Here is a 16,771-nt window from a genome sequence, read left to right on the forward strand (position 1 = left end):
CATACTCTGATACCACTTGTAGGATCGAATTTAGATAGCAAGAGATGAAGGGAAAAAATCAAAATAGAGACTACATAATGAAGTAGGCGAAATAGAACTTGAAAGTAGCGCTACATGTATTGCATATCATGAACCTGATACAAAACATCTAAATAGCTACCACCAAGAAAATGTCCCCTCATGCTTTACAGCCTTGTTGGGGCTCACACAATAGAAGTAAAACCTAAACACTGTCTACATAGAGAAGCACGAATAGATAGAGAAAGAATCTCATTAGGAGAAATGGATAGATAACTAGTAGGAAAACCCACAAAGAGCAATATAAATGGGCGATTCCAAAGCGTAGGAAAAGAAGCCTTGATTATGCTATTAGCTAGCACACAAAGTTGATGGTTAACAAAACATTACGTCGCATTCCACACAAATAATAGGCTTTGGATTGCAATTCCAACAAAAAACACACACACACACACATAGAGAGAGAGAGAGAGTAGTTTTCATAATTTTTATTTATAAATTGGAAAACTAATGAGACATTGCATATCTTTACCTACATATCTTCTCATGTGGCCCAAGAAATACATGTTGCCATCCAATGGCATTGCTCTTGCTAAAAGCCATCCAATGGCACTACTTTTGCTAGTAGCTAGAGATACTTTTATTAAATCTTACTTGAAAATGCAAATTATCATCACTCACTTTGTGATTGAAAAGAGCAGACAATAGTAGGATTGACCATGTGTTCTTGGTTGAGCAAAATTATATGTTCCAAGTATAAGGCATATTTCTTTGTATTTTGTGCGATGATTGATGGAGAACTTTGTTTTGATGGGTGTGATCTCTAATGCTATGGATTTTCCATTTGCATCCATAAGGAGCTTTGCATTCATTAAACTACCAATTGCCAGGTTATTTCACATTTTATGTCTATCCACACAATTTCTTAATTGAACATCCATTGGTTGTTGTTTGACTAGTTCTTCACAATGGTGTCCATGATAGATTCTTGTTTACTAATCATCATGTGCACAATTGACTTGTATGTCCAAGCATATTTGCTATATGAGGTGCTTCTAATGTGTAGCAACCTTCCAATTTTAAAATCATTGTCTCACTTAAACCATGTAGCAACAGCATGCCATAAAATCATTCTTTCACTTAAACCATGTAAAACTTGATTGTATTTCCTTAATGCTTTGACATCCATGCTATTACATAGCATCCCATACATAGTCCAATAAGATTTTTTTTAAATCCTTGGAAAGTTTTTTTATATAAATGATTTGTAGCACTAGCCCAAGTATGTGCATGAATGAGCTCATGAAGGTCCATCTAGCATCCATGCTTTGAATATTGCAACCACATGATCACTAATAAAGGCCCCAAATTGCTTCACCATCATGACCAAGTGCTCTATGAAGACTCATTTTAATAGAAAACTATTCAAGTTTATATCTTTCAACTATTTTTTGAATTTGTAGAACTAATGAAGAAGAAGAAAATTGCTAGTTGAACACATAAAGGTAGGCTTCCATGCTAGCAAATAGTGGCAATTATATGCTACTAGCCTAAAAATTAATAGTTTTTCATTCATGTGACACAAATTTCACCCATTTTACATAATGTAAAGACTACAAATCACCACAACAATCTAAGATTGGGATTTGAACCCATGACCCATCCTTTAAAACTTTAAGTCCCATGAAATGCACCACTCGATCCAAATGTCCATGTTGCAAGTTGGGATATTCTAAAACTTTTAAATATAAAATACCCTTGTATATTAACCTTTGGTCCTTAATTTAGCTCCTTCTGTATATATAAATTTATATGAAATGGAATTAATTAAAACCCATCTGTTGAACTCATGTGAAGGGTTACATACAATGAGTGACCCCCCTAAGTCATAGGTATTTTCCAAACATTTCAGTATAGCATGAAGTGGTACTATACAAAAAAACTAGTCATTTTGGAACTTGTATATATGGTACAATCGTCTGACACAAAGTTAGCAAGTATCATTCAATTCACAATCATAACAATTATTTGACATCGAGTTAGCAAACATCATTCACTTCACAAGCATATATGTCACCAATCCACATATCCTTTCTATAGTATGTTCTACGAATGACCTAGAACATAGGACATCATGCCCTTTCAACCTCACCATCCTTCTCACAAGGTGAGCTGACGGACAATCATCTTGGAAATCTACATTTGCAATCTCTCTTGGCCATATCCTATAGTCACCTCGGGGGGGTCACTATGCATAAACCCTCTATATCACGTGCGTTCAAGGCCTATATTTAAAATCCTTGTAATTTTTTCATTAATAAAATGTACCCCTTTTCTATACAAATCTGTAAATTTTTTCCAAAACTATTTAAAATAGTCCCTTATGTATATTTATTTCTGTAAATTTTAGAAATAAAAAATATCCTTCTGTTGAACTCACGTGATAGGGTTACATATGATGAGTGACCCCCCCGAGATAGTCACAAGATGTCTGACAATCTTATTGACCCTTTCTGTAATTCCCCGTCACAATTCTTGTCCTAGATCTACATAAAACACATATTTCATTAATTTTGGACTTGTCAATGTACTCCAAATCAATTTTTATAGATACTTTGGGACCAGTTTTTGGATAGAATTTAAGAAAACACCCCACTATTCGATACACAGATCAAAACATAGAATCAAGCAATTTTAAAGAGTTTTTTGAAGGAAATAAAATCAAAATTATAAAATTTAACGTGATACACTTAAGTGACACCAGAAGATCAAAAGAAATTGTAAACTCTCATAATATTTATAATGGTGTTAACAAACACCTTCAAAAAGTTACAACAAGCCTCCAGATTATTGTGACTAGAAGTCATTAGCAGTTGCTATTTCTACCAAAGATTCAGACATCTTATTAAAAAATGCTATTAAAAAAATAGATTAAAACATAAAAGCATGTAAATTTTAAGAGTTTTTTAAAGCAATTAAAATTAAAATTATGAAATTTAATGTGACATCTTACATAGAATTTCATATCCGCTATAAATACCATGACATTATTAGTTACATAAAAAACACTTGTAAACTCTCATTTCTTAATTATTAACTTAAACTATAAATATTTAAATTAATAAAAATAATTTAAATGCATGAATAAATTAATGTATGTATGTATGGCCCATGCATGATATTAATTTACCATAAGAGTCCTCAAATATCTTCAAGATATCATAACGGTATTAATAAACACCTTTTAAGAGTTTAAAATCTCTAAAATCTGGCAGATATGATAAGCACACGGGACGCTACACATGCACGCATGGCACGTACATGTCCTTTGTTCATTGATGGAAGGCCATTGGTACATATGGTAGGAATGGTGTGCTACATTTACCAAGTGGCATGGGCATGCCCTTAGAACTTTTACTTGATCCGTATCGGTGTGGAATTGATGAAAAGGGGAAATAGAGAGAAAGGGAGGGGGGGGTAAGAGAGAGAGGAAAAGGAAGGGAAATGGGAAGGGAAGGGGGAAGGAAAGGGAAGGGAAGGGGAAGGGGAAGGGGAAGGGGAAGGGGAGGGGAGGGAGAGAGAAAGAGAGGGGAAGAGGAGGAAGGGAAAGGAAAGGGGAGGGGAAGGGAGGGGAAGGGGAAGAGAAGAAAGGGAAGGGAAGGGGAGGGTGAGGAAGGGGGAAGGAGAGAGGAGGGGGGGGGGAGGAAGGGGAGGGGGGAGGGGGGGGAAGGGTGAAGGGGGAAGGGGGAGGGGGAAGGGAGGGGTGAGGAAGGGAAGAGGAGGGGCACTCCCTAATACATGCTTTGGCGCTCACTGCTGTGTCATATTAGTGTTATGGAGGGGAAGGGGGAGGGGAAAACGGAAGAAAAGAAGAGGGAGAGGGGATCAACTTTATCACTTGTATAGACTTTTTGTCTTACCAGGGAGTATTGGTACTAAGACTCTAAGTCTATTTAAATATTGAACACAATCGTAATGTGAAGAGATGTAAACTCTTTGTAAGTGTCACACCAACTTCTATAAGATGTGATTCAACATTCATTCATACAATAGATTTACACGCTTCTCTATGTGCACTTTGAGTAAAACATAGGATGCCTAAACTCTTACACAAATTTGTTTGCAGGATGTACTCCATTGCATACACAACAAGACAAAGCACCCATAGACGCGTGCACAGACGCGTTTCATGAACTAAATAAAAAACTTACGGGCGCGTCTATTTGCGCGTCAGGAGACCCGCGTCTATTAGCGCGTCTATATATCAGACTTACGCGCGTATAGACGCGCTCATACACGCGTAAATAGACGCGCATATAAACGCTTTGATAGACGCACGTATAGATGCAAGTCGAACAGACAGATGCGAATATAAACGTGTTTGTAAACGCACTGATAGACGCGCCTTTTTTTAAAAAAAAAATTTACAGAATACTGTGTATGTTGTGTATGCTATATAGTTACAAGAATCCCATATCCACATTCTGTAATTCAATTCTTACAGCCAACCGCATTTTAATTACAATTCCAAATAAAATATTACAACTCCAAAACGCAATAAAATTGAAATCTCAAAAAGTGCTTGTATATACATATAGCACGAAGCTAAGCCACGTCATGTGGCTCCAAGTACAAAAAATAAGGAAGCTAAGCCATGTCATGTGGCTTCAAGTACAAAAAATAAGAGGAGTCTATATACAAGAGGCACGAAGCCAAGCCAATGGCTTTAAGTACAAAAAAGAATAGTAGCACTACTTCTACGACTAATCCTCACTGCCTTCCACGCTCCCTTCTGCGCTGCCTTCTGCGCTCCCTTCTGCACCTCCTTCCTCGTCTTCCTCGTCGTCTTGTGCAGGGGCGCCCTGTAAACAAGGGACAACATATATCAATGTATGAAAAATCAAATCTTTACTTATAATTTTGGCATTATTTAATTACTTTCAAATACCTGGGGGGCCTGTCTAGTAGCTCGGGTATACTGCTCCTCAGTAATCAACCCGTCATCATAGAAGTGCCTCCATGTATCTCCTCTGCGATGGTGGCGGTGGTAGGCTGTCTCCACTGGAGTAGGGTATCTGCCCACGATCTCAAGCTGCATGACCGCGATACACTTTGTGGAGGGATTAGTACAAAGAAACAACCAACCTCCTAATAAACTACATAAGCAATATAATTTGAGATCGATACTTACAAATTGGGCCTCCCATGATTCAACACCCCCTGCTCCAAAATGCGCGCTCCCATACTCCTCCATCTGGATCCTCCATGCCTCCACGTGCTGCAGACTGGGCTCCTCCCTCGCTGACTTCATTGCCTTCTTCCACTCACGCTTCTGAGCGGTGTGGGGCGGGCCCCTTGGAGGTTGACCTACCTCAAGTCTGGCAAGCTCCGCTAGTGCCTGCCTCTTAAGGGAAGATCTTTTATTGCTAAGTATCGTAACAATCTTTGACTTCCCCCATTTATCTGTGAACTGGCGATTGGGGGGGTTAGGATACCTAGAGCGAACAGTAGCGAGGGTCTCATCAGCCAACCTCTTTGGGTGGTCTTTATAGTGGATAAAGCAATCTCTGTAATTGTTAGCAATTACAGAGGGCATGAAGGCCATTATATCCTTCCCCCGCGCATCCATCAAGATGCCTCCTGTCTGGGTGATGTCATAATAAATCGTACCATCACCCAGAGGCACGTCTAAATCATCGGAATCATCATCCTCCTCACCGCCACATGGCCCAAAGCACTGTGCCATGCATCCGCCACCGCTCTCCCTGCTACTACGCCTGTCACCCTGTCGTGTCGAGCTCGTACGCTGGCCACTCGTAGCTGGGGACTGCGCGGGACTACGCTGACCACTCGTAGCTGGAGAACCGAGTCTCGACAGCTGGGGAGTACGTCGACGGCTCGTTGAGGCAGAAGGACCTCCTGAAGGCATGGGGGAAGGGGCATAAGACGGGATGGCAGAAGGGACATAAGACGGCATGGGGGAAGGGGCATAAGACAGTACGGGGGAAGGGGCATAAGACGGGGCATAAGACGGTTGTGCAGACTCCACTGGGGTGATCTCAGGCGGTGTGGGGTGGCTCGGAGTCTGTAGTGCCGACTCCTGGGGAGTGTTAAGGGTACCCATCATGTACCCGTATAACTCCGCAGGACTAGGAGGGTGTCCTAAAATATTATATAAATCCTTCCATATCAATTCACGTGGATCAGGTGAGCTAGAAGCACTTCCTCCCCACATGTTAAACTGGAAAAAAATAAACAAATCTATTACTTTGGGAGCTGAGAAGAAAGGGGAAAAAAAAAAAAGAGGCTCTGTCAGAGCGCGTCTATAGACCCGTCTAATCTTCGCATCTATAAACACGTGTAAAAGAGCGTTTAACAATTCAAGTAAAAGCGCGTCTACCACCGCGTCTAACAGTCCGTCCAAACATCCGTCTAACAGTGCGTTAAAAAGTGCGTCTACCATCGCGTCTAACAGTCCGTCCAAACATCCGTCTAACAGCGCGTCTAAAAGCGCGTCTAACAATTCGTTTAAAACCCCGTTTAACAGATCATCTATGTGAGCGTCTATATACGCGTCTGTGTGTGTCTGTAACAAGTCAGACGCGCATATAGATGCACCTATAGATGCGCGTTTAGACGCGCCCTCAGACGCCTCTATACACGCGCTCCGACAGTCGAGAATACTCAAAAGTCGAAAAGGACGTTTCGCCCGACAAAAGAACGTGTCGCTCAAACCTAGATGCTGCATTTCGTGGATGCGAAAAAGTACAAAACTGGAAAGAGCAAGCAAGAACAACTTCAAAAGGACTTACTTGGAAAAAGGTATGGAAGGATCTTTCTTTTCCAAACTTGTTTCTTCTCCTTGTTCGTACTCCTCCTCTTCTTTAGGCTTGGAAGCAAGCTGTGTAGGTACGGTCCCTTTGTCTTGAGTGAAAGCTTGGAACTGTGTATGGGAGGCTCTCTCTTAAGCTTCGAATCTATAGAACTGCTAATAAAGAAGGAAGAAAGCCGCTCGTGAAGTTTAAGTAGTCAAAAGAAAAGAAAAGCGAGCGGCACGCCGAAAAGCAGGTTTAAAAGTCGCGGGTATAGTCGCGTCTATTAGCGCGTCTATAGTCGCGTCTATTAATGCGTCTACAGGCGCGTTTAAATACACAGAGTAGACGGGCATTTAGACGCGCAAGTAGACGCGACATTAGACGCGACGATAGACGCGGCGATAGACGCGACACAAAGTTTTTAAGTTAAGCATTTGAAGAAGAGCAAATTTGGTGGGTTGTTTGTTTGTAGGATGTCTCCATCTTCAACAAGCAGCTCCAGTGAGGATGAATCCCTCCGTATCCACCATCGCGAAATGTGGTTGGAGCAAAAAATCAAATGTCTGTGTGATCGATGTCGAGGAAACATGTATCGTGCACGCAGGATTACGCTCAATCATATCTCAAGTATGGAGAATGGGATGTGAGGATTTGTAAGTTAAGGTTGATTGAGATACCTATGGGTGTTCATATGTTTGAGTTATAATGATCCCGTTTTAATTTGATACAGGATGCAGTGCCACACCCGCACATGTTGCCCTATGCCCGTCGTGAGGAGGCGAAGCATCGGCGATATGAGGTGGGATCTTCAGGAGGGACCGTTACGGATGCATGGAGTGATGGTGATAGTAGCCCTCCACCATTACCTCATGAAGCCGTGGAGGAGGAGGTGTTTGATGATATGGTGCGGGATTTATATGTCCATCAAGGGAGGGATAATAGCATGGAGCAGGATGATCTTTTTACTGTAGCATCGACTCCACTGTTTGAGGGGTGCACATTCTCTGTTCTGCGTGCCTCCCTTGAGTTACTAAACTTGCAAACCATCTATGGATGGAGCAATGCAAGTTTGAATGCATTACTCAAGTAAGCTTTAATTTAAAGTCGATTTTGCAAACATGGTGAATTATGCGCGTGGGTCAATTACTCGAATGGTTTTCCTCATTTATGGTCTTCACGTGCAGGCTATTGTGTAAAATGCTTCCAAGGGAGAATAAATTACCGACCTCAAGAGATATGGCAAGGCAACATGTGACCTCTCTTGGAGGATTAGATTACAAGCGCATCCATGCATGTGTCAACGATTGCGTTTTGTTTCGTGGACTACATAAGGATGCAAGAGAGTGTCCTACTTGTGGAGAGGCAAGATATAGAGCAGATCTCAAAACCTTGGACGTGCCTCGTAAGGTATTGCGACATTTTCCCATAATCCCTCGCATCCAACATATGTTCAAGTGCAAATCTATTGCAGAGCTCATGTCATGGCATTCCTCCCATCGATCAACCGATGGCAAGTGGAGAACTCCTGCGAAAGATTGTATTTACAAGATGGGCGAGCTTGTGAGGTATGTGAGCTCAAAGGAAATAGATCCCACCACGCTTGAGAATGCTCGAGTTATGTCAGTGGAGGCGGTTTGTTTAGTGGAGGAGACATTTCCACGTTCTATTCTCACAAGCCAACTACATCTCATAGTGCATTTGGTGGATGAGATTGCTATATGCGGTACTATACATGCACGATGGTTGTTCTTCCTCAAGCGCTTCATGAAGACCTTGAAGGGCTTCGTGAGACAAAATGCAAGACCCGAAGGTAGCATGGCCGAGGGTTGGTTGGTACAAGAGTCACTTGTATATATTTCTGAGTTTCTTGTTGATGTGGATAGCTCTCTCCCACGACTATGGAGAGATGATGAAGACCTAAGGATGACCTCTATTGTGCCTCAAGGAAAAGGACGCAACAAAGTAATAGACACGGAGTTGCATAATAGTATCAACCTCTTTTGCGTGCTTAATAGTGATGTGATGAAAAGATGGGTGACAAGATACGAGGATGCAAAGGCAAGAAGACAAGAAGAAAGGGCCCTCTTTCGTACACACCACGGATCTCGTGTGCCATACCCTTAGCATCTAAGAGCACTTCCAAAGGATATTCATGTGGATTGGCTACTTGATGAAATGGAGAAAGCAGAGAAAGACGAGGGGATGCATATCACAATGGAAGAATGGGAGTATGCTAGGGGATGCATGAGCAAGGTCGGTATATAGAATGTTATGCATAAGTTAGGAGGTTTTTATAATTTAGATTGCTTATTTAATTGATTTTTTCTTGGTGTAGTGCACTATGTTCAATGCTATATGGTGTGAGGGCAAGCATTTTCGAACACAACGGATTGATGATAAGAGAAACACACAAGATTGCGGCGTCATTGCTAGCTTTGAGGGAGCCAATGGAGTCATGGATGATTATTGTGGCATAATCCAAGATATCATTATGCTTGACTTTCGACGCTTCTTTGTGTATGTTTTGGATGTAAAGTGGTTTAAGGACGTGGTGGAAAGAGGCCCTAATGCAACAATCAAACGCCATGCAAGTGGCTTTGTAACTATTGACTCCACAAAGTTTTGGCAAAGTAGGAAGGACACACTAATACTACCGCAACAATGTGAACAGGTACTGTGCACACACATAAAAATACTCGCTTTTAAATATTTGATGCAAGAAAAGTAACATGATTGTATTTGTGTTTGAATTAGGTTGTCTATCAACCAATGGTGGATAATAATAGGTGGTGGCATGTCATACCTATTATGCCACATTCCAAAGTGATGTATAGTACATTTACTAATATGGAGCGTATGGAGGATGATCATGGCCATGGACGTGATGATGACCGTGATACAAGAGAGGAGGATGATCATGAGATAGGAGATATAGATATTGAGGCCGGCATTACCCGTGAGGACGAGCCTACCATTGGAGATCTTGATTTCGATGAGCACATGAGTGGCACAAGTAGTAGTGGGTTGAATGTATTTGTAGATCTAAACACTTGTTTGGATTTTGAAGTAGATAGTTTGGCAAGGGTTGATCTCATTATGGATGAGATTGAACCGTAGCCCCACAATTGATATTGGCAAAACTATTTTACATATTGTCTCATTCTCCTCATTTCCCTTAATTCTTGTATATGTGGGCTTGCAAAAAATTATGTGCTTTGGTAATCATGGGCAATGTTTGGAAAGCAATGATGTACACCAAAATCTCACTTTCTGTATTCTCTGGAGCGCGTCTAACCACGCGTCTAAATGCGCGTCTGAGTCTCAGTGTAAACGCGCAAATAAACGCGCAAATACACGTGCAAATACACGCGCTAATAGACGGGATGTTAGAGGGGCCCGTATTTTCTCAGGTCTAACGCGCAAATAAACGCGGTGATTGACGCGCAAATAGACGAGCATTTAGCCGCGCTAATAGACGCGCCCGTAATTTCTCTACTAGAGCAACGCCTATAGACGCGCCCGTTATTTTGCGCGTCTACCAAGCGCGTCTATAGTTGCTTTGTGTTGTTGTGATATTGACTTTATGGCTTTTCTGATCACAATTGGATCCAACAAAGCTTCCCTCCAACGCTCCAACTTTCTCTTCTCTTCTTACTTGGTTGATGATAGTCTCAACCCACCATCATTAAATTGAAGCATCCCTTAAATCTTTGTTGATGCCACATGTGGGAGGGCTCAAAGTGCTTTGATACCATGTTTGAATTAGATGTTCCAACACATAAGAGAGAGAACAAGAAGTGATAACGACAGGCTTGCTTGAATGAGCAGAAGTAAAAATATAAGTTGTATTGCTATGTACATTCATACATATAGCCTAAGAACCCACATTTATCAACATTTACACTAGACAAACTCAAGTGGGAACGTTTCATATGTTTATCTAATTTCTACTAACTTAGCTTTTTTAGTTCTACACTAACATTTAGATTTAGTGCCTTAGAATGATCACTTCTTTTAATTTTTCCAACAATCCGGACAAACACAAAGTAGTAGAACGTGAGGATTTTGTTTAGCGCTTCACTAAACAGAATCCATTTGCGTAGCTACCCATGGGTTAAATGTGTACAAATTCATCTGGTTCTGAAAAGCTCCTCTTACACGTTGCCAATCTGAATTGAAGGGATTGGCGTGCAAGAGATATATCTAACAGGGTTGTCTCAAATTCATGCCCTGGACACTGCTAACCTTGATCACGATCTACGCCTCGATTGAGCTGATACTTGGTGCTGACCAAAGTGTTCACTGTGGAAACGGAGTCCACCAGCCAGTCGAGCCCGTTAATATAGTTGATGTCCAGTAAGGATGCTGCTTGAGTATCGTTCAGAACACTCGTATAATTCACGCGCTGGGATGTGTTGGATCCGGGTCCCCAGCACATGTATTCTCCAAAGAAGACCGTCCTGAATGACAGACAAATACACACAGGTTTAAATTATCGATGCAAAAACATAATGACACCGGACGGAACTGCCGAATCTAACTCTCTTGACATGACCATGCAAGAATGTTGTTCATAAGACGTGCAGTGCATGAGAAAAGCATGACACGGGCATTACAGTCTACAGCTGTATGTAGAATTTGGATTACACTGCACAGCACTCCCACGACAGAATTTCAAACGATCATGCAATCATGCAGTGTGTTGGATCACTCACTGGTCCCTGCTAGGATCATTCCAGTCGTTCCATCCTTGAGGCACGATTATGTCGGACATATAGGTGTAGGAGAAGACTGTAAACGCGTAGGGTCCCCATGCTCGACCCAGTAGTACCCTTCCCGATCCGGTGATGGAGCAGTTCACGAAAGAAAAGCCTGTGTTCTCAAAGGCGCTCTGACGCCCATGTGCTGTAATGGCCCCGGTAACTCTATTTCGCGAAGGCATGGCGATGGAATGCAGCTGGCAATCCTGCAGCCGAATGTAGTCAGCGTTTTCTCAAACCATACTTAAATGGGTTGAATGCCCCGTCAGAAAGTATTCGTTTTTGAATAGCGTATGCCGATGTTGTACCTCGTAGAGAGAACGCGCATGCCCGAAGATGAAATCTATTGAGCCTTCGATGTAGCATTCCTTGAAATAGTGTCGGCCGGCGTCATCATATAAGGTGTCTTGGGCACCAAACATCCCGCATCCGTAGAACGCAGCTACATCAGCCGATATGCGTAACGCAACTGCTTGGGCTCCTACGGCACCAGGGCTGGGAGCAGGAGCAGTATTCTACAGACAGACTGAAGCAGCGTCAAGAAAGCAGAAAGAGTATCACATGAGCCACTGCAAATTAGCCATGCCACAATCACAGATCTAGTAATTTTCAACATCTCCAATATCTGCACCAAGTAGTTGGATATTGTGGAGCGCTCACAATGAAGCTTATATTTTTGGCGATAAAATTTGAAGCTTCAATGGCGAAGCTGGCACTTTGTCTGGTACTGTGAGATGACCGTGCTGTGTCATTCCAGGCAATCGTAGTGATGTCAGACCCCTCTCCTTGTAATCGAATGCATGTCTTCGTGATGGGAATCGTCACTTTCTCTCTGCAGGGCGACTTGTTAGTATTTCCCCTTTTATGATATAATTCAAGCCAAAAGTTCAGAAGCTTGTGGGAAGGCCGTCCATCACCCACATACATGTAAAGTCCTGCGAAAACAAAGAGCGTGATCCGGTCCACGTTATTGTCGGGCACGGCGTTGACAGCTGCCTGTACCGTAGTGAAGTTCCCAACTAGTCCAGATGGATCCACGACGAGGATGACGCTGCCATTCTCGTTGCAGCTCTGAGTGGTGAGGTTGATGAGGTAGAATCGATCTGCATCGTCTGCCGGTAAAGAACTCGGCAACATCGAAGTGCTAGGAGAGGGATACACATATGTCGGGGGAAGCAAAGGCACAAATAGCGCATCTAGGATGCTATAAGTAGTACGGAGAGAGTCAAAGAAGCGAGCAGTAAATGAAAGGAGGATGTGAGGCGATGTGAAGGTGATGAAGGTAAAGGCAAAGGCAAAAGCAAAGGTGGAAAGGAAGGGGGGTAGATTGCAGAAACCCATAACTGCTGATGGATGGGTTGAAGCTTGCACAGAGAGAGAGATTGTGTGACAGTTTAAAGACGCAAAGAATTCAGCAGTGGACGTGACGAAGATCAGGATTCGAGGAAACGCTATTTGCAAAGCTGATCTGATTTATAATAGAGCAGGACTAGATTGTAATGCACGTTACATTCTCAATTTTTCCTTGCTGTGCACCAAAGCAAATCTGCTTGCTTTGTCTTCAACATTCCTACAGATTAATTAGAAGTCTGTAGCAGACGTGCTTTACATTATCAGATTAAAAAGACCCGATTAGCAACTTACTCCTAGCTTTCAATGCAATACTCTAGGCGATGTCTCTTTCTGGTGAAATCGATTTCCTTTGCCTTCAAGCCTCTTCCTCCTGCACTGATGTCAAATTTGAATGTACAGCGCAGGCCTGACATATGATTAGATTAACATAACCCAATTCCATCTATCCAAATGATGTGCAGTGCAGTCAACCAATCATGGGTTGCTTCCGACTGCCTCAAAAATTATCACGAACAGCAACGTCTCAGATAATCAGATCATCAACACCACCTTGTAAATTATCCAGAAAAAAGATTATGCTCCCGTTCTCGCAATCAGGCCAGATGGCTTTGCTTCCACTTCCGTTATCATTTCATGTGCTGATGCCTCTCACTTTCCGGCCAGGGCATTCGATCTTTTGCGTGGCAAAGAACAATCATGCAATTGAGGAGCATGTGGCCATATCGAGCTGAAGCCGATTTTCTTGAGTCTTGACTTCATTGATAAGATTTACGGTGACTGCTTTCATTTCGGCGCACCAGCTAGCTTTCGTCGTGACTCGTTTTCACCTTGGAAACTAAGAGAGGTACGTTGATCATTCGATGGTACACCTAATATCAACCTTAGGTATCTGCTCAAGGGGTTGTTTGACCTTGGAAACGAAGAAATGCTGTATTGAACCTTCATCTCATGATCGTAAAGCTATCCCCAATCTTCTCTACACATTAATCTATGTGAGAGATTTATTCAGCTGCTCATTTTAAACAAGCACTTGATGCACAAAAGCACTCACCAAAGAAATCAAGGAAAAATGGTGGACCTAGCCCTTCTTTTTTTTCTCCTTGCTGGCACCAAGCACCAAGCGGGAGAACGCTACAACATTGCATGGGTCATTCACCTTTTGGTGCTAAATTAGCCAACCCTTTCTCCCAAGCAATTTCAATAGAAGTAGTGCAACCAAGTGAATTTCTATTGTCATTAGTGGGGCAATAACTCGCCTAAAAAATACTTACCGCGGTAAATCACTGGGCGATAGCTATGCCTTCTAGGACGACATGAGACGTAGTCTAAGGAAGAACAATTCTTTTGAGGAGTAAAACAAAATGCAAGTTGCTTTTAATTAGCTTTGAACAATGGCAATTTTGTGGGGAATTGATAAGCAATATAAATAGGATTGTGATGAGTCTAGTATGCTTTAGTTGTCTCATAGAAATTGCTCGTCATAGGAGCACTTATCCAAATATGGTCAAGTTAAGATGCATAAATTATTCTTGTTGATTTTATTAAGTGTAGATTATGCTTTTCCATAAGTTTTATTAATTGCTCTCATTTTGAAGCTTTAATATCAATGTTAAAATCCCCTAGCACAAATGTGGAAACAAGCCCAAAGAGTAGCTAAAACGTGTGGCTTTTGATTTAGTATTTGTGTTGCACATGTTGTAGTAAGAATATGCTAAAACCACATTGCTCGGTTCGGTGCATTGCTATTACAACCATTGATTTCCTTGGATTTGGTTGAAAATGCACCATAATTATTTCAAGCCCAACATTTATGATTATTGCACTTGAGTTTAGCAAAAGCTTATGCCTATACATGAGCCATATGCCCATCTTATCAAACGCCGTGATTATAGTGAATCTCTTTGTGTTGATGTATTTTGATGGGTTCATGGTCAGAATTTTATTGAGACAAAGTAAATATGATGCTTGCAGATTGTAATCTACGCTTACATCTAGGTGATGCAACTGTAAAGAATTCATGTATAGTGACTAGGTCATGATATGTGTTTAAGCCCATTTTTGTAAGCATGGCCCAAAGTGCTGTAGTAAGGAGCCTATCCATTTTAGCTATCACATGGAAATGTCTTGTGCTTAATGGCTTTAGAACGTAAATGTTTTCTTTGAAAGCACTGTGTATGTGATGCCATGTTGTGGTTGACTAGTAGGGTCAAAACATAACACTTCTAGCACTAAGCCCTAAGCATGATGTACCATTCTTGCAGACACCAATTGAACCAAGTAATGTGTCTGAGATAGACATGCTTGATAGCACACAATCATCTATCAAGAAAATTAAATATAGAGCGATTCAATCCATGATATATTCAATACTTTCTTAAAGATAGGAAATAGGAAACCTTTAAGCATCTGATTTAAGCATCTAACTAATACTACAAGCATAAATTTCTAACAAGTCTAATAGCATCGGCCAAATAACATTAATTAAGTAGTAGCATACAATATGCTTCCATAAGTTCCCAAAGATAATCCAAAGCTTCCCTAAATACATTCCAAAACCGCTTGAGAGCTTAATATACTTGTATATGTCCCAAATTGACACAATAGATATGCCAATTGTACAAAATGGTTTTTCAAAGATAAATCCGATCTCAAAAATCAACCAAGCATGTGGCAAATGGTTGCTTGGTTTCCTTAACAACTACAAAGGTAAGCTTATGCAAAATAGTCCCAAAGTTCAACCAAGTGGATGTGATACACTTGGCTGGTTTCTGCAAGAACTAAGAGCTTGAAACAATTCAACTTTTGTAAGAGCTGCCTAGTGCATAAACTGATGCACTTTGTCACTCAATTGCAAAACACCAATGAAGACAAAGTACATGTGTTTGCATGGAATATACATCCCTTTCTTTGCATCTCGTTGAATGAGGTCCTTGCAAGAACACCATGGAAACTCTGATATTGTCATAGTGTAGGTAAGGCCCTTTGCAATAGAACTTTCTGTTCGCACATGGAATAGATGCATTTCATTAGGACAGATAATTTTCTCTTGCACCACTTCTGCAATCAAACATTGAGCTTTTTGAATCCTGTCTTGAAACTCCTTACTTAGCTTGGATCTCCATCTCACTATCCTGTTATCCCTTCTACTAGCCCTCAATGGTGTTGTAGTAGTCCTTTGCAAGTTAGGTCCTTGCACATGAAAACTCTCATCCTCCTCAAGCACAAAACCTACCTCCTTCAATTACGTATGGGCAATAGAGGTATTGCAAAACCACACAAACTGTTCTTTGATACCATTAGGATGTTGTCTTCTCCCCTTGAAGCAAGGTGCAAGTACACCCTCAGTTGCACTTCGACCCAATGTATTTATGAGTGCTCCACAACGAGACTTAGATTTAGAAATGAATCCAAAGCATGTCACCACACTTCTTGGCTCTGTTCTTCTGATAGCCCAATTTGTCTCATGCACAACACTCTCCTTGCAGCTAATCTCATCTCCATTTACAATTCTAGTGGGAGGTTTCCTCCCTTCCATTGGTTGCTTAGCAGAGACATAAATATACTCTAGCCTATGACTGTCATGTTCCTTAATTGTAGTTGGAGTGGTAGAACCTCTTCTCCTTCTAATTTGAGTTTGCTCCATTGTGGGCCTTTTCATTTCAGGTGTGTGAAGGCCAGCCTCTTCCATAACACCATGGGCAACATCAACAAGTCTCTTTGTTGACACATTGCCAAAATCCTCTCCCTCAGCTTCTCCAATGCAGGTCCTGTTCCCAAGTGTTTGCCTTCCATGTAAGCTTTGTAGTGTGCACTTTGAAGCACAGA

General features: G+C 41.5%; 1 protein-coding gene across 1 annotated transcript; it reads right to left on the reverse strand.

Annotated features, from left to right (window-relative positions):
* Positions 1–10,973: 10,973 nt before the first annotated feature.
* Positions 10,974–13,002, reverse strand: LOC147890975 (putative pectinesterase 14). The gene is made up of 5 exons (XM_087389444.1): positions 12,519–13,002; positions 12,254–12,425; positions 11,902–12,108; positions 11,549–11,799; positions 10,974–11,293 (listed from the first exon to the last, which is right to left on the reverse strand). Exons 1-5 carry the CDS (start codon positions 12,932–12,934, stop codon positions 11,074–11,076), a joined length of 1,266 nt encoding a protein of 421 aa, XP_087245570.1. The 5' UTR covers positions 12,935–13,002; the 3' UTR covers positions 10,974–11,073.
* Between the last annotated feature and the right edge of the window lie 3,769 nt (positions 13,003–16,771).

Source organism: Dipteris shenzhenensis, chromosome 18, assembly GCF_047967505.1.
Source record: "Dipteris shenzhenensis isolate YYH24624 ecotype China chromosome 18, Dip_SZ_1.0, whole genome shotgun sequence".
In the NCBI taxonomy this organism is placed as follows: Eukaryota; Viridiplantae; Streptophyta; class Polypodiopsida; order Gleicheniales; family Dipteridaceae; genus Dipteris; species Dipteris shenzhenensis.

Bases quoted from the DNA above. Each gene is read 5' to 3' on its own strand.
- LOC147890975 (XM_087389444.1), bottom strand. From the start codon at position 12,934: ATGGGTTTCTGCAATCTACCCCCCTTCCTTTCCACCTTTGCTTTTGCC. The intron at 12,426-12,518 runs GTATGTGGGTGA...GTCGCCCTGCAG, and splicing joins GTTTTCGCAGGACTTTACAT to AGAGAAAGTGACGATTCCCA. The intron at 12,109-12,253 runs GTGAGCGCTCCA...GTCTGTCTGTAG, and splicing joins CCAAAAATATAAGCTTCATT to AATACTGCTCCTGCTCCCAG.